Below are 24,972 nucleotides of genomic sequence, written 5' to 3'. Positions count from 1 at the left end.
GGAAACCGCGGCCGGGCGTGCGCGGGGCGGCACCGGCACCGGCACCGGCACCGGCACCGGCACCGGCACCGGCACCCGGAGCGCGGCCCAGCGGCTGCGGGCGGGTCACCGCGGGGCACTGCGGGCCGGCCACTGCGCCACGGCTCCCAGCGGGAACCTCCTTCCCCCGCATAATAGGAACAAAAGGCCTGGCTTCCGTCTCTGTACGTATAGATACGTGTGCATGTATAGAATTGTACTTAGAGATATGTATCTATATCTGTCTGTATCATAATCTATATCCATGTGTGTATATGTCTCTCTCTATATCTATATATATGTATTATGTATATGTGTGTGTATATATATATGTATAGAATAATGTTAATAGATATCTCTGTATATATATGCATATACTTGTATGTATGTATATCTATATATGTGTATGTATATACAGTTATATCTGTATAGCTATATACATATCTCTCTATTGTATACATATCTCTCTATATGTGTATTATGTATATATGTGTTTTATGTATGTATGTCTATTATGTATATATATAGATGTATATATGTATTTATATCTGTAGAACCGTATTAATAGATATGTCTGTATATATACATATATACTTGTAGGTATACCTATGTGTATATACGTATATACGTGTATGTATAGAATTGTATTTTTATATATATGTATGCATCTCTAGATATGTCTGTATATATATCTATGTTTATACATGTGTATTATGTATATATGTGTGTATATATAGATGAATGTATGTATTTATATCTATAGAACCATATTAATAGATATGTCTGTATATGTATGTCTATACATGTGTGTTATGTATATGTGTATATATATAGATGTATATGTGTATTTGTATCTATAGAACCATATTAATAGATATGTCTGTATATACACGGATATATGTGTATCTATATATCTATACATATATCTATGTATATATGTGTATATGTATAGGACTGTGCTCATAGATGGGTATGCAGGTACACATGAACAGATCTATACCTATACATCTATGTATATGCACATATGTGTGCATACATGTGCACACATACATATGTAAATTTGTGTATGTATAGATGTATATATAAAATATATATTATGTGTGTGTGATACATTCTGTGCTGTGTGTGCATGCATGTAGATGCATTTATATCTGTATGTGTTTGTTACAGACACACACACGTGGGTGTAAGAAAAGGTGTGTGTTTGGACACGGCGAAGGCAGAGCCCAGCTCTGGGGGCACTCCCGAGGGGTGCCCGTGTGGGAAGCAGGGCTGCAGGTGCCAGTCCCACAGGAAAATGCCTGGCTGGGTCATGCACATGGGCATGCAAGCACCGAGGGTTCCTGCACCCCTCTGCCTTTCCCAGGGAGATGGAGAGGTAAAAGCCCTTGTGCTGTGCTGAAGGTTACTCTCTGTGTGCTTCCTCCAGGTGGGCCTGTGGCAGCCCTGGGGCCAGGTGCTGACAGTCACTGGCTTGAAGGACCTGGGATGAGTTTGAACTCTGGGCTGTCTTGGATGGTCTGAAGCGCTCCCTCTGGGAATGTCTGTCTGCTCTTGGGCTTCCATCTCTCCCAGTGTGGCACCTGTCACCTCTGGATAAAGCTGTTGTTCAGGTACTGTGCTTTGAGACAGCTCCCAACCTTCCCAGAGCCATTGGGCCTTTACACCTGGGCTACACATTTGTGTATATATTATCATTTGTTATGAATAATGTTGTAACTTTTTATATTCAAGAGTATTTAGATCTTAGTCTTGACATTTTATTAAGTAGCTATAGCACTTTGGAGCTATTGTCCAGACTTTGCAAATGGCATTCCTGTAGATTAAAATGAATGAGTTGTTTGTTTAAAAGAATATTGTCATGTTGTATTTTTTTTTCATTAAAAATGTTTACATATTTTCTTTTTCTTCCTCCCTCTCAGTTTTGCTTTGCAAAGCAGTTCCTGCAGAAAAGGAAGATAGGATCTCATTTCCCAAGAGGCTGTTGAGTCACACATCACATTGAGAGCCACTGCTAGATGTCCCCATGTTCCTTGCCAGGACATGCCATCCCTCCTGGTGACTGCCACTTCCTGCAGAAGGGGACCTGACTGAATCCTGCCCAGTCTGGACACCTGTGTGCCCCCATTTGCCATTCAAAGTTGTCTCTTCAGGTGGACTGAGGAACAAATGGGAGCTGGAGGTGCTCTGTCCCAGCAGCAAATGGTTCCTGCCAGCCATGTCCCCAGCTGAGCGGGTCCCACAGCCCTCTGGCCCCAGGGCCTGTGCCAGTATCCACTCTGGGATTTGCTGAGCCACAGGGTTCATGTTGAGCGTGCTGTGTTTTAGGGTGCTGAGGAAAATGCAGAGGCGGCACAGCAGCAACACTGACACCGTGCCTCCTGAAAGGTAAATCCTTCCCCTTCTTCTTTCCTCTGTGCTCCTCTCCCAAGAGGAGTGTTCTGATTTAAGAGTAGGGGGTGGTTTAGAAGGTGAAAGCTCAAAATTGAGAAAGACATCAAATTTCTGTGTGTGTGGTGTGGCTGGGCTTGAGTCTGGGCATTCTAGAGACAAGTTTACTTTTCTCCCTCCTGTCAGTTACTGGTTGTTGCCAACCACAGTGTTTCAGGATGATCCAGGGTGGCACAGCTGGCAGACAGCTGGCTGGGCATGGGCAAGGTGTGTGGAGCTCTGGAGGAGGGGTTGGATTCATGGCCCAGTCCTGTGGGGACCCTGGGCACTGTCAGTGTGCAAGGATTGATCTGTGTGAACAGGAACCATTTACACTTCTCTCACTGAGGTGTTTAAAAGGTCTGCTGGTCTGAAGCTCCCAACTACTCTGACTTAGTGTTTTATAAAGAGTTTGGGTGACCTTTTACATCTTCCCAGTATCCATCTTCATGTGTGTGAGTATTTAGAAGTAGAATATCTCTAATTTGTTTCTGTAATTATAACATCAGCAAGGGAGCCTTGCCACTGTTGTTGTTCTGGTACTACATATTCCCTGGTGCTTTCCCAGAGTTAAAGTATGACTTTTTAAACTTGTATTCCTAAAGAAGAAATTAATCTAATTACTCCAAGACAGAGATGGAACTAACAGGTTTCATTGCTGTGTTCGAGCTGAGATTATAAGTGAAAGATCATTAGTAAATATTTTAATTTCTATGGTGATTTTGTGATTAAAGTTGAAGCCTTATGTCATAGCCGTTGCTAGCATGGTGCCATTCTTAGTTTTAGGGGGAAAGAAAGCCATCTTCAGTTTTTTTTCTGCATGATGCTTCTGATTTTTAACATGGTAATTACAGTCAGGAACAGAGGCTGAAGTTTGTCAACTGTAGAAGGAAATTTTCTTGCCACCAGTCTTCACTTCTGTTAACTTCAGCAGCCTCACAATTTCAACAAACAAACCTTGTTTATTTATAAGCGTGTCGTAGATTAATTCCTTCCTGCTGAAAGCACATTCCTGTATCCTGATTAATATTATTCCAAACAATAGTTGTGTCTTTATTTGTAGCACTGGGTTCCTCCCAAGCTGTTTGTTACATTCCCAGCCCTAAGCGGTCTATACACCCCTGAATTGTAATGTTAGGTGTGAATTTAAAGACCTGGCTGATTAATATTTTGGATCAGAAAAAGGTGTGCAATGTCTTGCTGACTTGATTCCTTGCAGGAGGCTGTGGAGATACAGTGGGAATGGGGTGCAGCTATAAAAAGCATTGTTAGAAGTTTGCTTAGTGGGAAGGTTTGGCCAGAGAGGTTTGAAGGTGTCCCCAGAGTGAGGTGAAAGGCAGAGCTCTGTGCCCTGTGGGTGCCTGGGGAGGCTTTGGGACCCATGGGGGAGAGAGGGTTGAGGGCCTAGGGTGTGCTGTCTCAACTTGTAACTATTCCTAAAGTTAGAGATCTCCCAGGATTCAAATCAGGAGGGACCAAAGCTCTGCAACATGCCTTATTTGTGGGCTTTGCCTCTTGCTGAGGTTTATTTATTGTTTACTCTCCTTTTGCAGGTTAGAGAAGTTTTTGCTGTCTGTCAGGCAGTTACTGCCTGGTGATCATTCTACTTGTTACCTGCATTGTTCCCTCTCACCTAAACTTTCCTTGTATTGACTTCTAGTGAAGAAAAACCCCCTGTTGTCTTTTGCTGTTGGGACAAAGTATTTCTTTTTGGAATCTGGCTGTATTCCAACATGCTTAGGAAAGAATCAGTGCCAGAATCAGTTCTGTCCAGTGCCCAGTGGTTTGGGTACATCCATGCCCAATTCGCCAAAAATATCAAAATAAAAGAATTTATTTGGACCTATGAGCACATCCTTCACTTCGGTGTCAGCTCAGGGACACACAAGCAGCTGTCAGCAGTTCCCTTGGTGATTCTGTGTCTTCAGTTCTTCTGTGGGCAGGTAGTGATTGTCCCAAAATAAAGTCAGAGGATATTGAGGGTAGGTCATTACTTTGAATTAGCTTGGTTAATTTATTTATAATACCACTTGACTTGGTGGTGCTGTGTCAGGTTCCATGAGGTTTTGTAGGTTTTTCTTTTAATACTCCAATCATTATAGAAGATACTGGATTTGGTATTGGATGTATTATTTATTAGTTTTTTGTTTTTTTTTTTTTTTTTTCCAAAAGCAAACAGGCTGTTCAGGAGCTTCATTCCTTGGTGAAGGAACTGATGTTTAATAAAAATTAAGAAAATACAGAAATTAGGAGACAGAATAAGTGAAGCCTCTTGGCTGAGGGGGCTTGGCACAAGGTCTGCCCATAGCCCACCTCCCCCTTTTAGGACTTCTGTCTTTAAGGAATGCTGTGTTGAATATTCAATAGATGTTAATCAAACATTCTTCTTTTGATCAGTTTTAAGTATTCCCGATCATCTTATCTAATAGATTTATTTTGTGGATGGCTCCACTCAGTCTGGTAACATGGGTGTAAATTTTCTTCAGAGATTTTTCTGGTTCTTTTAATTTGGATGAGAAAACAGAAAGTTAACAGTGTTTTTATGAAGGGTCACAAGGTGACCCCCCTCCCATGACTTCTGGCTTGGTGGTTTAGAGGTTACAAAGAAGACATTAAAAAAAACCAACAACAAACCAGTCTTAACCCTCTGGTATAATCAGAAAATACACATTCATTACTGTTAAAAACGAGATTCACTTTTTATGTAAATGTTAAGAAATAGGTTTAATAGAAAATAAGACAATTAGGAGATAGAAAAAAAGCAAAGTACACCCTGCTATTTCAGAGACTTTCTTTAAATACCCTTTCTATTGTATCAATTGCTAATTGATACAATTATCAATCTGTTGAATATTCATATTTTTCCATAAACTAGTTTCCATATTCCAGGGACTGTTTTGCATGGCCCCTCCTTGGGTCTGCCTTTTTAGAGCATTTGTGTTTCTGGGCTGTGTCTTCATCATCACCTCCAGATTGGGCTTTGGTCTATACTTTTTTCAGATGGGAGATGCTGATAGTTGGTGTATCAAGCAGAGTCTTCTTTACATGTTCACTGGGTGTTATCCCAGCCAAACAGACAGTTTAGGCATACTATATCAATACTATCACTATGCTTAATTTTCTTTATTAACAGCAGAAATAAAAACTTATATCCTTACCACAACGTTATTAATCATACAGCACACATCTTACGAAAAGCCAACTTTATAACAGGCATTTATAACAATTACCCTTCCAAACTCCTATTAATAAAACACAACACAGTATAATTATACATGTAGTAGTCCTGTTAATATTTGTGAAAAGCCGACTATATAACACACCTTTATAACAAGTGTGTGCCGGCCGCAGGAACCGGAGCCAGGCGGTGAGCTCGGAGGCCGGCGTGGATGAGAGCGGCGTGTTCGAGAGCCTCAAGGCCGAGGCCTCGTCCCCTCAGCAGCTCTTCTCGGGGCTGGCCGGCATCCCCTCGGCCTCCATGTCTGCCGCGCCCTTCCCCTCGGGGCTGGTGCTGGGCTCGGCGGCCGGCGGCGGCGAGGTGTTCATCCAGATGCCGGCGCCCAGGGACGAGGGCTCGGGCCGCGCTGAGGGCGCCCCGTTCCACCACCGCGGCCCGGCCCATCCCTTCCACCACGGCCACCACCGCGCCTCCTCGCTGCTGCACATGGCCGGCGAGCGGCACGGCCACGCCGACGACGGCGCCGACGAGCAGGCCGGCACGCCGGCCCCCGCCCTGTCCGAGCTCAAGGCTGTGGTGGGCTGGCTGCAGAAGGGCCTGCCCTTCATCCTCATCCTCCTGGCCAAAGTCTGTTTCCAGCACAAGCTTGGTGAGCATTCGTCATGGGGTTGGAGTGTGGTCGGGAGGCTTGTGTCCAGATGGAGTTCAGCATGGAGGGAACATTCTCAAACTCATGGGATAATGCATGTGATAAATTCACCCTACGTTCAGCCCAAGCTGTTTTCATCCAGATTAGATCTATCTGTTTCCAGTGCTGACCAGTGCTGTTCCTTTTCCTGATTTCTCCTTGACGTTCCTGTGAGGATGTTACCAAGGCCTCTCCCTCAGAGCTCTGTCTAGGAGACATGGGGACAGCTTACATGGGTGACAGCAGAGATTTCTGTGTAGCACAGAAGGGTTCAGAGGGGTCAGACTTGTCTTGCTGGTGGGGTGGTGGTTGTGAAATCCAACATCATCAGCAGTTCCCCTCTGACAGAGCCTTTCCCTGCAGGAATTGCTGTGTGCATTGGCATGGCCAGCACCTTTGCCTACGCCAACTCCACGCTCCGAGAGCAGGTCGCTCTGAAGGTGAGTCCAGCATTTTACCTTCTTCTGTTCCCAGCAAACATCATTTTCCTGCACAAAAGAATCTCTGTGTTCAACCTTTGATTGCAGTGTAGAGCTGAATGCATTTCTGTGTGTACAGATCTGTCGTCTTCTTCCTGCCTCTCCTCACTGATGCTCTCCCAAAGTCTCTGTGCTGCTTTTTTGTGGAAGTGTGGCATAGTAAAACAAAGAGAGGACAGGTCAGGGATGCTGTAATCTGCATCTCCCTCTGCCTGGCAGTGCCTGTTCCAGCACTTCTCTGCACCTTGGTTTCCCATCATGTACAGCAGAGAGGCTGAAGCCTGTTTGACTTGTTAATGATGGGATTTAGCTTATTAGCATTTAGATAATGTTTTGAGATGTTCAGCTGAACGATTTCATAGATGTATTGCTTGCTAGTAGCTTTATAAAGCTCTGTGCATAGTATGCTTAGAATATAAAGAAACCAGCAGATCTTTTCAGGTTTTCTTGATCTTCTGTGTCAGGAGAACAGTTCAACAACGCTAAAAGCATAAGCTGGAATTGCTTTTTTGTTAAAATTACATGGGTGGCACAAGTGCAAGCTTGTATCTCCCAGCAGCAGTGGAATCAGTGTGATCCAGCGCTGAATGAACAGATAAATGGAACAAGCCAGTAACAGATTGCTGTTGCCTTGCACTCTGCACCTCTGGCCTTCCAGCAGCGTGCCCCTTAATCTGCATGCTTTAAATCTCAGCCCAACAGTCCTGGCTGTTGAACAGCTACAGGGACCTCCTTTCTTAATAAATCAGCTCACAAGAAAAATGGTGGGTGTTTTCCTCTCAGGAATAAGATTTACTCCCCAAAGTTACCGAGGGGCAAGACCCAGGGCAGTATCTTCTGCCATCCAGTTTGTCTGTAACATTCCGTGTATGTCGGAATGCAAAATTTCCACTTCTTTGGACCTTCAGTTATTTCTTCAGTCAGAAATGGGTGTTCCAGAACCTCCATGCTTTAGGATAACACCCAGATGTGCTGCATGTAGTAGTGGAGTAGATTTGATTTAGCTGAGCCTTCCACTGAGTGACTTTGGGTCTGTTCATAAAATGCCCCTTTGATGAATTGTCACTCCGATTGAGGTGACAGCTCAGAATTTAGGCCAATATGTGGAATGGACTTTATTTTAATCTGCTTGTCATATGCATTTTAAGTATCAGGAGATTTTAGGTGTCCCAAGAAAGATCCCAACTTTGAAGATACATTCTGCAAGTAAGGCTGTCATTTTCACCAACTTATTTTAATTAATTTCCATTGAAAAGGTTTACCTGAGTGAGGGTGTTTCTGCTTGTGCTTCTTTATGTCTTTACCTTGCACACTACTTTGTATTCCTGTGTAAATAAACTAATTACTGAACATGTTATTACATATTTGCATCCCCTGGGTTGGATTTTTCAGCAGTTGAAGGCTCAGCTCAGGTCTTGAGATTTTGAGCTGAAATAACTGCTTCTTTTCCTTGCTCAGGAGAAGAGATCAGTGCTGGTTGTCTTCTGGATCCTGGCCTTTCTCACTGGAAACACCCTGTACTTGCTTTACACATTCAGCTCTCAGCAGCTTTACAACAGGTGAGCAAACTCTACATTGTACAGGATGGGAGCAGGTGATAATTGCCAGGGAGGAAAAGAGGAAAACCCACCTTCCCCCCACACTGTGGGAGGAAGTGTGTGTGCCTAAAGGATCTGCTCTCTTTGTTACCTCTTTGTAATATCTTCCAGTGCAGGAAAAGAATGTGTGTGTCACCAGTGGATGATGCTCCTGTCAGTAAAGGACATAAGCAGTGTATAAATGGGCCAGGGTGTGATGGTGTCAAAGGTGGATCCTTTGCAGAAGGGACCCCTGAATTCCCATTGTGACCACTGCAGCTGAACATAAAGTGCAGGTGTCAGAGGCAGATGAGGGATTTGCCCACTGATTTTCCTCTTCCTATGATGTTTTCAGTCTATCAGGATTGGAGTGTAGGACAGGAGAAGAAATGGCAGTTTTACTCCAGTGTTCTCAGGGCTTGGAGGCACGTGGGTCTGAGGTAATTAAGGTAGCCTTGCCTTTCAAATCCTGACTGAATTAGTTCTCAAATCCAGAAAGGTTTGTGCTAATGGATTTGGTTCAGCAATTTTTATAAAGCAGACAGGAATAATGACAGGTAGCAAGCAGAGAAAGGGGAGAGCTGAGAAGATTTGAATGTGTGGGTCAGAATGGGAGAGGCCAAGCCCTGGGATTGTGTGGATGGAGCTTGTGGGAGGGAGGGGAAAGGGAGCAACAGGAATGGCAGAAAGGTGTGAAAGGGAAATCTGCATCAAAGGGTAAGAGTGTCTCTGAGGTAAGGTGGCCAAGGTTAAAAAGCATGAATGGGACTTGTTTAAAATAAAGGCCACTTTATTTATCACACTTATCTAAAATAAAGGGATTTTAGCAATTTGGGGCCATCCTACAGACAGTTTAGAGTGTGGTTTATTACCAGTGGACAGGCTGGGCCACAGCTCCAAGAAGAGCCCTCTTCCTGTGAGTGTAGCAGTGGTGTCATGCTCAGGTTGGTGTTTCTCTTGTTTGCTGTGTGGGCACTTTTGACTGTTCACAAGCCAGGCTTGTCAAATTAGAAATGTCTGCTTCAGTTTTGTTTCTTTTTGGCTTACTTTTCATTTCCTGATTATTTTTTTTCTTGTTTCTAGTGCATGAATAGTAGTAAAGTCTCTGATTCTGTTTCTGTTTTTAGGGTGTAATTTTACCTGTTGTGCTGTGCCAGTGTTGTGAGTATTTTAAATTCATGTTCAGGCTTTTCATTTTGGGTTGGTTACTTTACTTTGCTTTTTGGTTGGTTTTTTTTTTTTTTTTTTTTTTTTTTTTTTCCTTCTTTCTGTTAAGTTTTTGCTTTCTACCATGAGCCTTTAGCAGGTAAATATACTGAAGGTAAATCCTGTTTTTTCAGCCTGAGTAGGGTCTACTGAGTTCTCATTATTGCTCAGGCCAGTCTCTCCTGCCCATTGCTGGCTGCAATTCTGCTGTCCCAGACTCCACTTTTTTAAACAGCAAATGCTCAGGCCAGTAAATGACATTATGTAAGGAGCATGAATTTTTTGATCTTTGGTTCAGGTAAGAGTATTGACAGAGCCCAGCTCTGGTTGTGCTTCAGGCAGTGGCCACTGTCAGACATGTGTGAAGTTCTCACCTTTCTGCCGTGGCTGGTGCAGAGTTTCCTTTGTCACCACTTTGTTTGATGTGCACAAGGGGCTTTAGGGACTGTGCCCCTGTGGCAAAGCAGCCTCAGGGGGCTTTGGGGGTGTTCCCCAGGGAACCAGAACTGTTCTGAGCAGGACTTCCCAGGACAAGCTGTGACAGCCAGATCCAGGGGAGCACCCCTGTGCACTGAGGGCACTGTCAGCACACCAGAGGCTCTGCTGCACTGGGAAAGGCAGGTTTTGGAGACTGCTGTATTCCAAACCAGGCTTTATAGGTGGTTGGGTCCTGTTTTTGTGGGAAAACCTGCTGACCTCAGTAAAAGTGAGGAAGAGCAAAGTCAGGAGGCCCAGAGGAGCCACAGATCCGATTTGTGTGTCTTCTCCTCTTGGCCTTGAGAGCTTCCTTGAAGTTCAGGGGAGTTCCTGAGCTCTCTCTAGCCAAAAGTGGATACAAGAAGCTTGAGCAAGGTTCTTCTCAGTGGTATTTGAGTTTTGGTGTCTCTTTCAGCCTCATATTCCTGAAACCCAACCTGGACAGGCTGGACTTCTTCGACCTGATGTGGATTGTGGGCATTGCAGACTTTGTGCTGAAGTACCTCACCATTGCCCTGAAATGCCTCATCGTGGCCCTGCCCAAGATCATCCTCGCTGTCAAGTCAAAGGTAGGAGAGGCACAAACCTTTGTCTTTGGTAATCTGATACCTTTACCAGACGTTTGCAGCATGGAATCAGAGAATCATGGAATGGCTTGGATTTTAAAGCCCACCCAGTCCCACCCCTGCCCTGGGCAGGGACACCTTCCACTGTCCCAGGCTGCTCCAAGCCCCAATGTCCAGCCTGGCCACAGCTGCTCTGGGTACTCCATGCCAGTGGAAAATATGGATGGAAGAGTAAAAACATTAAAATCTGTTGATCAGCCTTTGGCAGAAAGTCGCCTGGGGATTAAGGGTTGGTTTTTGAGCCATCACAGACCTGAGCAAGGGTTTAGTACTACCAGCAGTGATTAAAGTCCAGAGAGGTGAGGTGAGCATTGCTTGAGGAGGAATCAGTGCTAGCAGCCAGGTAACTGCTTTTCTCATTGACTTCAAGTCTTGTTCTCTGAGGAATCTCTGAAAATTCATATTTCTGAAGCAGGAACCTCTTCATTTCCTGGGAAGAAATTGCAAGTATTTGTCTCTTTGGCCCACTTGGGTCAAAGAAGCGCCTGGGTTAAACTGGAGCTACTGATGTCACAAAAGGCAGCACTAGTTCTAACCATGGGAGGAGAAATAGTTTAATCAAATGCTTCACATACTTAAATGTTCATGAAACCATATGTAGACTAAGCCTGACTTTTAAAAGTTTCTCTCTACATTCTCTCTCTCAAAACACCTTTTGATATGTTTTTACTTTTGCAGCTATTTCATGCTGCCTCTTCCTCCACTCAGTAGTGTCCACGTTTCAGGGGCAGATGTAGCAATGTGTCTTATTTGCATTCAGTAAAGAAACTTCCTGGCAGCTGTTGGGATGAAAGGCACTCTGTGGATGCAAGGTACCAGCATCAATTGCTGAAAGTCTCAGGCAGGGCACTTCAGGGGGTATCTAAACTGGGAATAGTTTTGCTTAGAAATGACATGGGTGGCAGGGGACTTGAGCAGTTTATTCCTGCACAGCAGGGCTATCTGAGATGGTTATTAATTTATTTCTGGCAATTGTCCAGCTTTTTTTTTTTTTTTTCCTTCTTCTATTATTATTATTATATTTTGGGAGATTAATGTGCTGGGTCAGAGCATAAGCCAGGCTGGGGAGGGAGGGAGAAGTGATGTGAATAGTCTTCCCAAGATAAATGGCAGTGTTGGAAAAGGTTCACAGCCTTTGCTTGCTTGTCTGAGAGCCATCCCAAGTACTCATTAATCCTTGTCGGGGGAGAAGAAAGAGAAAGGGTCTTTATTTGCAGCTCCAGTGAGAGGCTGGTAGGATCACATCTGTCAAGGGCCTGTAATGACTCAGAGCACAGATGCTTCATTTTTAATACCTTTTTCTGGAGAGCAATGTGTCTCACTTGTTTTAAGCCTCTTTTTGTCTTAGGATGCCGTGGATGGTCTCGCTGTCCCCTGGCACCTGGGACTGCTGTCACCCACCACCAGGTCTGGGGTTGGTTCTGTCCCTCACTCTGCAGCCTTAATGCAGCCCAGGATGAGATCTGGTGTAACAAATTAGGCAAGATCAGACTGGGATGGGAGAGCTCCAGGAGAGCCACAGGACACCATGGAAAGGGTGATTGGTGGTCACACAGCTGAGCTCCTTCCCTGAGCCTGCTGACTCCTGCCCTACACGGGCCAGCACAGCTGAGGGGTTTAAATGGAAGCTTTGGCTCACTTGGAACACTTCTAGTGCAATTTAGGCACATTAACTTTGACCAACATTTTTATCAACTTTTTTGTCTGAATACTTGCCAGGTACAAAGTTATTCTCTTCCTCCCAATGTCCTCCAAGAAGTATTTCTGCCTGAAGCCCAGCTTGCAGTTTATTAACTTCTGGGTAGTTCTCACTTAATGGTAATCTAAATCTAACTCAGTAGAGCTTGGTGTTTTCAAGATGGGTATTTATATATAGTGAGAAGGTTTTGTGCCAGTTTAACTACTCTGAGCAGCAGCCTCCTGCTCCCCTAAGAGAGGGCCTGAAGTGGGGGTTGCTGCACTCTCAGGGCTGGATTCAGCACAGAGGGATGGATCCTGAGCTCCCTTGCAGTCCCCTCGTGCTGACAGTCAGCAGTAGATCCTAAAACTTGCCCTTGGATGGGATGTGGAGTACTTAATCATCCTGCACTCAGACTCTCAGCTGGCTCTTCAGATTTTCCTCACTTTGGAAGTTCAAAGATACTTGCAAAGCTAGTCTGGCTTTTCCTGCTGCTCTTTGGGATCCTGGTCTTCTCTGAATACTGAGTGACTTTTATTGATCAGCCTTTATATCTCCCCTCACTCTTGTCTGTAGACTGAACACTAACAATTTTTTTAGTCTTCCCTCAGAGATTGTTAATTCCAGATCTTATTAATCTCTTCTGGACTGTCTTCATTCCCTCCCTGTTTTTTAGACCATTTCTCCAGTCTGTCAAGATGAATTTGGAATATAATCCTTCTTTCCAATTGTGCTTACAGTTTAGTGTCAGCTGTACATTACTCTATTCCATCGAGATCATCAATGAAAATAGTGAATTAGCACTAAACTCTGCTTACATCAATTGGATGCATCTTTTAATTCTGAGAGTAAACACATGAAAAATCTGGGTTAGAACACTCAGTTCCCCCCATCTAAAGTATCTGGGTCATGTTTTCCTAGTGTGGCCCATCACAGGAAGGGCAACTTTTGGTGTGAATTTCTGTGATTTGTAGCATCAGTTTATGCTTTAGTTGATAAGGGCAGAAAAAAACTGAGGAGCAGAAAAAGTTTGTCTTTGCGCAGTGGGCAAAAACCATGATCATGGGTGCTTGAAGTGTGAAGCATGAGAGCTGCTTTACTGTGAGGATACAACCAGCCAGAGTTCTCCAAGCCTGAGTAACTCAGAAACTCAAGATCTCTGCAGGCAACTCCTCCAAAGAGTGAGGAAAGACTGAAAATTTGACAAAATAATCCCAGACTTTCCCAGGTTCCAAACCAACCTGGAGAACAGAGGCACCAAGAGAGGCTGTGAGACTCTAATGAGGCTGGGAAGCAGGGAGAGAAGAGCTTGTGAATTGGAGAGAAAAGCAGGGAAAGGAAGGTTACCCCAGCATCAGCCTGATCTCACAGCTCTCTGGAGTTTCCAGAAGGATCAGAGCTGTGGCTGGAGGTGTCCCTCTTTCCCCCCAGGCTGTGACACCGAGCTGGGAACAAGTTTCAGTAACAGCTGAGCTCATCATTCCTTTGGAAGGGGGGGTTTGGCTGAAGGCTCTCCATTAGAAAAGGCAAATAAGATCATTTGGTTCAATATAAAATGAATTAAAGTAAATTAAACTGCAGGAGCCATGTGGCCTGCAGAGGCTTCCATTGTTGTGCACACATCAAGGGCAGCTTTTCATTTTCCCTGCTAAGGAAGAACAGCTTGAGGGGGGTGGAATTCAAAATCAGGAAATAAATAATAAAAAGACACAGTTGCCAAAGATTGCACTTAGGAAATCCCAGGTGCCTGCAGCCTCCCATCCCCTCCTCATGTTGTTGTCAGCAATCTGAGCTGGAGAAGGGAGTGAAACATGGGGGGAGAAAGAAAACCAAACTAAACAGGACTGTAAGAAACTGTTATCCCAAGGTTTCACCTGTGTATCTCTATCCCTACAGGGAACAAAGATACCATGGACATTTTGATAGTTAAGAAAGGCCTTGAGTAAGAGTTTTCTCTGCATGCTCAATGCAGAGCCAAGTTACAGGGGACTGCATTTCCAGGAGAGTGAAAATGCAGAAGGAGAACACTGACATTGGCCCCTCACTGCAGCTTTGAAAATACTTGCTTGGTGGTTTTTCCAGTTGATTGTTTTATTAGTGCTTTTTATTTTTAAAGTACCATCTCATCAAATCTGGTCAGAGAAAACTAGGCCTGGATGTGGCAGCAATTGCAAATCCTGCACTTGAACCTTGGACCAAAAACCTTCTTCAGGTGCACATCATGTTTCTTGCCATAGATGGGTACAGCTCTGCCATGGAACCTGGCCCATTAATTTCCATGTTCCTTCTGAAACTGCACTTTTTTTTTTTTTTTTTTTTTTTTTTTTTTTTTTTTTTTGTCCTAAGGGAGGAAAAAAAAGGCTCTTGGAGCATTTGTGTCCTCTAAAAATACAGACCTGGCTTATAGTTGATGTTTAATAAAAAACACCCAGGCAAAGATGTTCCTGGTCCTTATCTGTGCAATATGGAATTTATTCCTGCTCTTCCCTCGTGGTGTGGCTGAAGGGGTGTTCCCAGGCAGGTGACAGCCCCACGCTCTCATTCCCCTCTCCTCTCTGACCTTGGATCCTCCTGAGCCACAGGAACTCTGCAAAGAGTTTTCCCTGCTGCAGCTGGGACTGATGTGCTGCCCCAGAGTCAGAAGCGTGGGGTTTATTATTTTCAAAATTAAAAAACTAACTGAAGCATGAGAGCAGGTACCAAGGAGTGGGGACTCCTCTGTCCCCCACCCTAAGCTTACTGTGCAAATCGCTGCTACTGAACGTTTTAAACTCATTGCTCTTCAGTGCAATGCAACGATTTAACTTTCCAGTTTAAGATACTAAAGATGTGATTTTCAGAAGTGTTGTGCACTAACTAAAATTCTCATTTTCCCCTCTAGTCCCACCTTGACATTACTCCTGCATGGGTTTTCACCAGTGTCCTCCGTGCCACAGTTTACTGTGTAATTCTGGGAATTTCCTCTGTTTTATTGCTCCTACCCACCACTTGATCTCTTGGCACCATGACCTGGAATCTCAGCAGAGCCTGCTCTCCTCTGATCCAAATTGCCAGCAGGTCTCCAAAGCTTTTTCCAGCATCTCCCTGGTTCAGAATATGCCCTAATGCTGCTGGCAGCAGAACAAGTGAGACTTGGAGCTCCCCTCGAGTGCTAATCACACCTTGCAGTTGCCTCATTGCAACTTCTCTCACTTCTCTTGCGTCCCCCGCCCCGACTCCGCTGTGTCAATCCTCACTGTGCCTCTTGTTCCTGGTGGGGAGGCACACGTGCACTGAGGCAGAGCCTTATGGCAAAAGAGACTGCACAGGGGAGGCTCTGGGGGAATCAGCATTGCCTCTGCTGCTGCAACCTGCCCCCTTTGCTGTGCCTGGGTTGGGATTCAATTTTTAATTATACTGTTCCGTGTTATTTTTCTGTGAGATTTTCTCCCCTCCATCACCACGCCCCAAGGATGAAGGAGAGGGATTGAAAAAAAAGCTGTTGCAGCAACTGGAAAGTTCACAGGAAACAAAAGAGGCTGCTGGAAGAACATTTCTACAAGGTCAAGTTGAGTGCTACACTGGAGAATTAAATCCTGTCCTGTACTTTGCCAAATAATTCCTATGTGAGTCCAGAGAAGTCAGGTAGAGCTGCACACTAAAGTCAGTGGTTCAGCTTTTAATGGTAATGTGATCTGTAAAATGAAGTGCTTTATAAAAAGTCTAATCCCAACACCTCAACTTGGACACCAAAACAGCATTACCTTGACCTTTGTCTTTCTGTGTCTCAGGTTCTCATTTAGAAAATGCAGAGAAGAGCTGTCCCTGAGGTCAGCCAGCAGCATGAAAATAAAGGGGTTTCAAAAGTGTTTTCTGTAGTGCTGGTGTCATAAAGGGACTGAAGAAATTCTAGGAATGTGCTCCTCTGAGCAGAGCTCAAATGGCAGGAAAGGATCAGATGTAGATCTGCCATCAAGTACTGAGGAGGTAACAAAATGCCAAAAAATTGCATTCTCTGTGTGCAAAACCAGTGCAGTACAGACTGAAATACTGCACCTACAGAAGGGAAAGTGCAATTGTATGAAAGTGCTGATTTCCCCTCTTTTAAAATAAGTTCTTGGTTTGAAGTATAAAAATGGTCTTTCTGTGTGGTGAAGGAGGTTCAGGAAAATGGGAGGACTGTACACAAGTCATTGACTTGTTTCTTTAACTGAGCACGGAGAAAAAGGAATCAAAATTTCACCATGTGGTATCTGAGGCTCATCAGCAGAGCTGCTAAAATTAGATCCCAGCACAGCCCTTCCCCACGTGTGCTAATGAAGTGTTTGATGGCAGCAGCAGCAGCAGCTCCCACAGAGCTCCCTCAGAGGAAGCAGGGCCAGCACTGCCCTTCTCACTTCTTGGCCAGGCTTAACCCTTGATGAGAGCAGAGCCTTCCTCCTGTTCTCTACCCACACCTCATTAGGAGCTATAATTCCAGGTAATAATTCCTGTTTAATCTCTGCAGTTCAGCTGCCAGTCCTGCACTGGGGCTGGCTCACAGGCTCACCAGAAGGATTCTGTTGATCTTAGAGAGCTCTTCAATCCCTTTCCAGTGCATTCCGGAGAAAATGCCCAGATTTACAGAGATTTTTTTAACATAGGAAAAGTCACCTGACAGAGACAGGCCTTGCCTTGTTTCAAACTGTGGTGCCAAGTCAGATGCACAGGAGAAATAATTATGTTTGTGCTTTATATAACACACAGGTCTAATCTTAAGGAAAAAAAAATAAAAGCTGATATATTTTAGCTGAATTTTTCAGACAAAATACATCTCGAGACAAAGATTTGACTTTGAAAAATGTAACCCAGATAGCCAAGAGATAACAGAGCTGAGAAGTGGCAGACAGGTTTGTTGAGTGTGCTTCCCACTGATGGGTGCTGTCTGCAGTTAGTTGCTGCTATCAGAAATCTACGTTTTGCTGCTGAAATTATAGGGATAATCCTCATTTTCAAGCTTCTGGCTCAGAAGGAGGGCCTCACTTCTGCAGCAGCCCTTTGTAGAATTATTTCTGATTTTCTGGCACTTTTCCTAGTTTGGAAAAGGGGCTGATGTGGTGCACTGAGATGCCTGACAAGACTTAGAACTTGTAGTTCTCTTCAGGTGATGCTCAGCTGCCCTTGTATTGCGCCCTACCCCCTGGAGTCACTCTGAATTTATCCACATTTCATGGTCAGGTGGGTGCTGCTGTTGAGGGGCTGCATGGAGAGGTGCATTCCTTAAAACTTAACTTCACTCTTGGGAGGCTCTGACCAAGTTTCTAGCTGCTAAAAACTCCCGGTGCCCTGCAGTCAGCCCTGAAAAGTGAAGATTTGCCTTAGATAAGGGAAATGTGAAAGCTCTGGGGAGCGTGGAGAGGTTGTGGCTGGATGCTGAAGTTTGTCCCTTGCTGCCACTTCCACCTCCACAGCCTGGCTGTGCCCTGGGACTGCCCAGGACCTACCTTTGCTCACGCCTTGGGGTGTTTCAGTGCCTCTCAAGTTGTGTTGTAGCAGAATTCCAGCCGGGGATGCCCGGGATGCTGCCCGCAGCAGCTCTGCCTGATGCAATGGGACAGCAATGAGTGACCTGTCCCAGGCCAGCTGCTGGGGCAGCAGGGATCCGTGAAGGATGGTGGGTGGGAGGGACGAGCTGGAGAATGCAAAGTTCGCTGCCTTTATCTTGCTGGGAGCTTTCATCAGAGCCGTGTGGAGGGACACGGTGACAGCTTTGTCGTTTCTGCCACAGCAGCGCCCAAAATAAACGATGATTGCATCTCAGCACCGGGCTGGAGAGAGACCTCTCTGCTAATTTAACAGATTGCTGGCGGTTTTTTGCTGCTGCTCCGTGTTTGCTGTGCGATGGCACCCGGGAGTGGTGCAGAGGAGGGGATGGGATGGGGATGGGGATGCAGAGGGCAGGGAAGCAGCCGGGTCCGATAGCAGCCGCTGGTGTGACCTCACTCGCGTCCCGGGGGACATGAGATCATGAGCGTGCCAGAGCTCTGGGAAGGATTGGATTTGTCGGGAGCAGCAGGATGGCCTGCGAGTGATCTCATCGCAGCCCCCGGGGAAGGGCGCTGGCTGCTGCCAGCCCGGCTGCCAGGACTCAATCCCCATCCCCACCTCAGCAATTAGTGATTGGCCTGCGATGACATCACTGATGACAGAGCTAACTGGGACAACACAGCAAAATTCCAGGGGAATTTCCCCTTCTCCAGGAGCTTAGCAGATAAAAGGATTTTGACAGGACAAACCCAAATCTTTCCGCCCGGATAATGTCATTTCAGATTAAGAATCGTTCTGGGCTCGGTTTGCCCCCAGATGTCCCTGTAAACAGCGTAAACTGGGAGTGGCCCTAAATTAGGCACTTACTCAGGCTTTGCTGAAGGTTGACAAAGGATATTGCCCATTCTTTGAGTCTCTTTTGAGAGAGAAGCATTTCAACACTTCCCCCTCCCCACCTTGAGGTCCTCAGGAAGGTTTGGTCCCTTTGAGTTTTAAATGCCCCGAGGGTTTAGTTTTCAGCACCAGTCTTTTTGTCTGTGCACTGCCCAAGAGCCAACACACACCTGAGGGGAAGGGGAGAGATGCTGTCAAACACAATTAATTTGATTCTTTGGGATTACCTAAAAAGTTACCAAGAAGACTGAGGTCACTTAAATTTAATTCAGAAGGGGTATGAGGTCAAAGAGATCTAACTTGCTTTTCTTTTCTCACTAATAATAATATCTACAATTTGCATCATATTATTCCCAATTAACCTTTGCTTTTCTGCAGCATTGTCCAGATACACAATTTATTGCCTATCCATAACCTGCTGTAAAGTTTAAAATTCCACACTGCAGCACAGCTGGGTCAGTGACAGAGCCCTGTGCAGGAATGAAGGGAGATTTATCCTTTCTAGGCACAGAGTTCAGGGGCTGCAGAGCAATGGCTGCATCTCATGAGTGTGGTCTCTGCACCATTTAACACTGCAGTGATCGGTGAACACCAGCCCTGCACAAATTAAATGTTCTTCTTCTGACTTCCTGATAATAATCACGTCTCACTTGCCTGGTTGCCTTGCAGGGAAAGTTTTATCTGATTATTGAGGAGCTGAGCCAGCTGTTCCGCTCCCTGGTCCCCATCCAGCTGTGGTACAAATACATCATGGGAGATGATCCATCCAGCAGCTACTTCCTGGGTGGGATCCTGATCATCATGTACAGCCTCTGCAAGGTGAGCACCAGCTCCTGAACACGCCCTGGGAGCTGCGGCAGGAGCAGGGGGAGCAGCACAAAGGGACAAATGCACCTTTTGGTTGTGGCTGTCCCTGCCCAGGAAACTGCAGCATCGCTTCAGCTGCCAGAGGCATTTTGCTCCCAAGCATGTGGGCATTGCTGGGCTGGGGGAGGATCTGAGGCTGCTCACAGTGTTGCATCAGACTCATGAAGTCATTGCTGCTCTGTTAATCCCTCTCTGCGGAGGCTGCAGGAGAAGGGGAGCTGGTCCTGGGGGAGCAGAGGTGCTGGCTGGCTCCACACCTCCAGCTGCCACACAAAGGCAGGCTGCACACACTCACATGCTTGTCTCTGAGCTTTCCTCTGCCACTCACAGCTCTGAGTGCAGCAGGGAGAGAAAGCAGCATGCAAGTCCTGCCTGGGTAAAACAGGTCCTATTCTAGCTCCTGGTCTGGCTGATACAAGTGATGGACAGGAGTAATTCATGTTTCCTCAAAAATAAGAGCACGAAGTTGGTACAAGTGTAGATGAGTAGGTGTGGTGTAGTCAGAAGAGTCCCAGGGCTAGAAATCATTGTAATTCTAATGGTGTGTGTTAAACCTTGCCCAGGGGTAGAGCAGTAGCTGAAACAAACTGTGACAAATCAGATGTTCACCCCTCTGAGAAGGGCCGGGCTTGCTCCATCCCAGATCCCTGTCTGTGCCTGTGGCTCTGCAGGAGCAGACTGAAAAATGGAGAATAGAGAATACACCCAAGCTGGAAACAGCTCAGAGGAGCAGAGCAACGCTGAGTTACAGTGGAGCTCTGTATTGTGTAGGAATAGGGTCATGCAACCCCTCCTTTATAGTTCTTGTGAGCAAATTAGGCAGAGGAAGGAGTCGTGGCCAGTGAAGTGATGTGGTCACAGCAGGTCTGAGAGCACGCCAGGGGCAGAGCAAACAGTGCCAGGACAGCAGCACACGAGGCCAGTGCAGCTCCCTGCACACCCCTCCAGCCCCAGCTCCTTCCTGCTCCTCTCTCTGTGCTCTGGGGGAGGATTGTTGGCCCTTTCAGAGGTGTCATTGCCTGGACTCTGCAGTATCCACATTTCCCTGCCCCTGTGGTTTGGCAGCTCAGCTGTGCACACCACAGGTGTACAAGAACAGATTCCAAGTGATCTTTCTTGTTCCCTGCTTGCAAAAGTAACTCAACACCTGGAAAAGGGATGCAGTTCCACATGCCATTTCTTACAGCTGGAGAAGCCCTCGGAGTGGGAAGATGCTGGTGGGGAATTCTGCTCCTTGGAGCAAGAGGAGCCAAGCTCAAAAGCACAGCTGGGAGGGAAAGATCTCCCCAGCCAGGGGAGACAGAGTCCAACAACTGCAGGGCAGAGCCACAGCAACGAGGCGGGCTCAGGATGAGGATGAGGAGTCACCCCAGGGGCTGGGGTGTGCAGAGCAGGGGGATCTGGAGCAAGGCACAGCTGAACTGGACACCAGCACCTCTAGAGCACAGCTCAGCCGTGAGCTGAGACCTCCAGGGCTGAGCTGAACTCAGGGACAGGGGTTGTGGGAGGAGAGCCCAGGAGAGGCTGCTCAGGGCCTGGCACAGGTGGGAGCAGTTCCTTAGGGGTTAACTTGGTGTCCCTGTCCTGTGAAGCCTTTAGAGGGAGTGTTGGGGTGATCTAGATTGGAAAAGCAGCTTCATTTTGGGAGGTTTGTGTCCAGGTGAGGGTTAGCCCTGTGCACACCAAGACTTTGCTTGGAGGTGAAGGGAAAGGGGGAGCCCTGGGTGTGCCCATCCCATTTGCAGTCACCAGAGCTGCAGGCCCAGCTCCTTGCCTGAGACACTGTAAAGATCCCCAAAGGAACCCACATTAGCAAAGCCACAAGCCACGTTAGAAAAACCACAGAAGCCAGTTTGGCACTGAGAGCTTCTGTGCTCCTGGCCAAATCCCAGGGCTGGGCTGGGGCTGTGTCCCCTTGCCCTGCACAGGGGCCAGGAGCACCTCCAGGAGATTGCTGGGAGCTGCTGGGAGCTGTGGTGGTGCCTCTGTCTGGACTGTGTGGTCATGAGCCCCTGGTTTTGGTGGAGAAATCCCAAGTGTTGACAAGCAGAGCATCCAGGTTGTATTTTTGCCCTGTCCCTGCATGTGACCTAGTTGTGAAATGATGACTGGTACAGCAAAAAAAAAGTGAGAAATGGATGTTGGCTGTCAGAAACACACAGCTCTTGGGGCTGCAGGGAGCTCCAGAGGGAAAGCAGTGAGGGGGAAATACGGGCTGGGAGAGAGGAGACATGGGAGCAGGCATTGGAGTGAGCAAAGCAGGCAGGAAAAGCTGGGAACTGCACTGTGGAAAAGGGCTGGTCCCCACCCTCGGTAGGAGGTGGAAGGTCTGAGGCGGTGGGCAGCCCCAGGTGGTGGCTGCTGAGTGGAAGCATTACTGGAAGGAGGCTGGGAGCCCTGTGTGTGCTGACTGGAAGCATTATTGGTGCCTCCATTTGCTTCCACAGCCCTTGCAGGATGAGCTCATTGGCATTCCCTGCAGTGAGCCCACTCAATCACGCTCACCAAAAACAACACAACATAAACAACAGAAAGCCAACTCCACTCTGTGCCTTTGCAGTGCTGCTCCAGCTCTGCAGCTGCAGCATCACAGCCTCCCCTGCCCTCAGGTGACAGCCAAAAGCTCCTGCTGTGCCACCAGCCCCAGCTGATGCAGGGCTGGTCCTTGCACTGTTACTTTTTCACATCTTGTTTCGTTCAGTGTCTTTCCCTGTGCTCTGCCAGCAGATAGGGATGATAAAGATGATGGACTGGATTAGGTTTTCCAGCTATTTTCTTTTTTTTTCACTCTTTCTCCTTTCTTCCTTTCCTTTCCCTGCCCTATGGGAATGGGTTCATTTTGGCCCTTCCCTACTTAGTGGGGTGACAATTGTCCCCAGCACAGCCTGGTGCCAGCCCCTTTCTGTGTCCTGTGAAGTCCCCAGTTTGCAGTCAGCTGCTCCCAGAGCTTTTCTGGCCACCCTTCCCCTCTGTCAATTCCCATTTATTACATATTTCATGATCACCATGAAATCTTTTTTGGCACCATCGTTACTTTTTCCCCTCTGAGTATCCATTTGGAGAATGTTTGCCGAGTTTCTGGACTCACACACACACAGACAGAGGTTTTGTGAAAATTATCTAAAATGGGATGTGTTTTTTGCAGTCTTTTGACATCTGTGGCCGTGTGGGAAGTGTCAGGAAGGCGCTGAAGGTCCTTTGCACCCCCCAGGTAAGGAGTTCCACAGAGAGGAGCAGTCTCAGAAGTGGAACCTTGTTCCTGCTGAATGATAAAATTGAAAAGTGCTCCGTGCATCAGGACCACAGAATAAAACAGTGTTATCCCAAGGTTGGATGAAGCTGGGGGCTCCTGTCAGGGGTGTCAAGGACCTTTTCTGACACCTGCCCTGCCCCAGCTGTGGAGAGAGATTGTTCCTGTTCTCTGTCTGATTGGTGTGTGTAATGTGGATTAGCCCAACTGCAAGGAGCTGACAAAACTTTGTAGTGCAGAGTGTGGGAAGGACTTTGTGGTGCCTGATGTTCAGTGACATTGAAAGAGACCCTGCAGTGCACAGGAATTATCCCAGGCACTGCATTCCACAGGGCTGGTATTCAGATCTGCTGCAGTGACTTACATTTGAAAAGGGTGAAATCAAAGACTGTAGAGGAAAAGAACCTCATCAAAGTTTGTTAGAGCTTACCTTGCTTATTCCCTGGGCTTGGGCTGGTCATTTTCCCTCAGCAGGTTTCTGTTTCCCTGAGATCTATTACAGTGGGAGAAGCAACATTTATCTTCCATGTATCTAAAGAGAAAGTGGGCAGCCTGTGGGTGCTAGTGCTGTTTCTTCTATTGTCTACTTGCTAATAATAATAATAATAATACCTCCCTGCTTCTAAACACTCCTGCAAATGATGCTGAATTAATCCTCTCAGCTCCCTGTTGAGCTCATTAAATTCCATTATCCTTGCTGCACAAGTGGAGGCCCTAAAAGATGGAGTCAGCTCGAGGGGAAAGGCAAACAGGGAGCTCAGAGCTCCAGCCTCCCTGTGTGCCTTGATGCCCCTTCCCCAAACAGTGACACAACACCGGTGTCCCTGTGGGGAATCTGAGGAGCAATCTCTGTGCACATTACCCTCCCAATCCTTTGACCTGAGTTTGTTCTTTCCCCCTCTCCCTGGCAGACCTATGGAGCCCGAGCCACGAGCCAGCAGTGCAGTGAGGCAGGAGACATCTGTGCCATTTGCCAGGCAGAGTTCAGGGAGCCTCTGATCCTTCTGTGCCAGGTAAGGCCCCAAAACTCCCCTGCTGCCATCCTTCAGTGAGCTCCTGCATTGGGGGTTGCCACAGCCAGCCTGGGAACTTCTGAAGTCCTTTGTTAGGTCTTGATCCAGCTCCTGGTGGGTATTTATTGCCCTGGATAACCACTGGGTTGTGGCTGTGGGATGGACACAGCCCTGTGGGGCAGGGACTGCAATGGGCAGTGCAGATCCTGGGTCTAGAGTGAGCAGAGCTTTACCTGGCCCTTGAGTGGGCTGGGTAGCTTTAATACTCCCTTTTGATAACAGGCTTATCAAATTAAAACCATCCTGTGCATCAAAGGTGCCTCTTAGCCTTGCTGTGAACATCTGTGCAGATGTTTCCAAGCTGGAAGCCTTTGAGAAGCTGCTTTAGAATCTGCTTGGCCGAGCTGGGGTTTTGAGGAGTGACATTTCTGCTGACTCCACATGTGTGGAGGAGTTCTCAGCTCCACACAGCTCCTCGTGCTCCCTCCTTGCCCTTTTCCTGCTCTCCCAGTCTGGGACTGGATGGTGTGTGCTGGAGAGAACCCCAGGGAGGGGTCAGTGCAAAGGAGAGGAGGAGGTGAGGGGTGAAAACTGACATTTGTGGAAAAATGGAAACTGGGATTGCAGAATAAAGCAAATACAAGGAGCAGGGGGAAGAGAGGGGTTGATTGAGCTCTGTAGGACTGAGATAACTGAGATAACTCAGGGAACTGAGGGTGGAAATGTGGTAGAGGAAAACCCTCTCAGCCCAGGTGTTGTCGACCTTCGGAACGTTTCTTTCTAGTGCTGCTATTAAAAAGCAGAGTGCCAAACCATTGGCTTTGGCAACCCGGGGTTCATTTCCCACGCCCGGGGAGTGCCGGCCGCCTCCCTGCCGGCGGTGACAGTCCCTGTGTCCCCAGCACGTGTTCTGTGAGGAGTGCCTGTGCCTGTGGTTCGACCGCGAGAAGACGTGTCCCCTGTGCCGCTCGGTCACCGTGGAGACGCTGCGCTGCTGGAAGGACGGCACCACCTCCGCCCACTTCCAGGTGTACTGACAGCGGGCGGCTCGGCGGGCACGGCCGGAAAACCCTGCTCCCTTGTGGT

General features: G+C 46.9%; 1 protein-coding gene across 1 annotated transcript; it reads left to right on the top strand.

The window, feature by feature from the left end:
• Positions 1–83: 83 nt before the first annotated feature.
• Positions 84–24,972, top strand: RNFT2 (ring finger protein, transmembrane 2). The gene is made up of 11 exons (XM_066331174.1): positions 84–203; positions 1,448–1,631; positions 1,941–2,406; positions 5,800–6,275; positions 6,678–6,754; positions 8,252–8,352; positions 10,469–10,622; positions 19,426–19,575; positions 22,769–22,834; positions 23,785–23,886; positions 24,789–24,972. Exons 3-11 carry the CDS (start codon positions 2,324–2,326, stop codon positions 24,921–24,923), a joined length of 1,344 nt encoding a protein of 447 aa, XP_066187271.1. The 5' UTR covers positions 84–203; positions 1,448–1,631; positions 1,941–2,323; the 3' UTR covers positions 24,924–24,972.

Source organism: Sylvia atricapilla, chromosome 17, assembly GCF_009819655.1.
Source record: "Sylvia atricapilla isolate bSylAtr1 chromosome 17, bSylAtr1.pri, whole genome shotgun sequence".
NCBI lineage: Eukaryota > Metazoa > Chordata > Aves > Passeriformes > Sylviidae > Sylvia > Sylvia atricapilla.
The sequence above is the reverse complement of the archived record's forward strand: the minus strand, read 5'-3'. Positions and strand labels throughout refer to the sequence as shown.

What these genes read in the sequence shown, in the direction of transcription:
- RNFT2 (XM_066331174.1), top strand. Translation starts at nt 2,324, where the DNA reads ATGTTGAGCGTGCTGTGTTTTAGGGTGCTGAGGAAAATGCAGAGGCGG. An exon ending in GAGAGCAGGTCGCTCTGAAG is followed by an intron (nt 6,755 to 8,251) that starts GTGAGTCCAGCA and finishes TTCCTTGCTCAG; the next exon opens with GAGAAGAGATCAGTGCTGGT. An exon ending in TCATGTACAGCCTCTGCAAG is followed by an intron (nt 19,576 to 22,768) that starts GTGAGCACCAGC and finishes TGTTTTTTGCAG; the next exon opens with TCTTTTGACATCTGTGGCCG.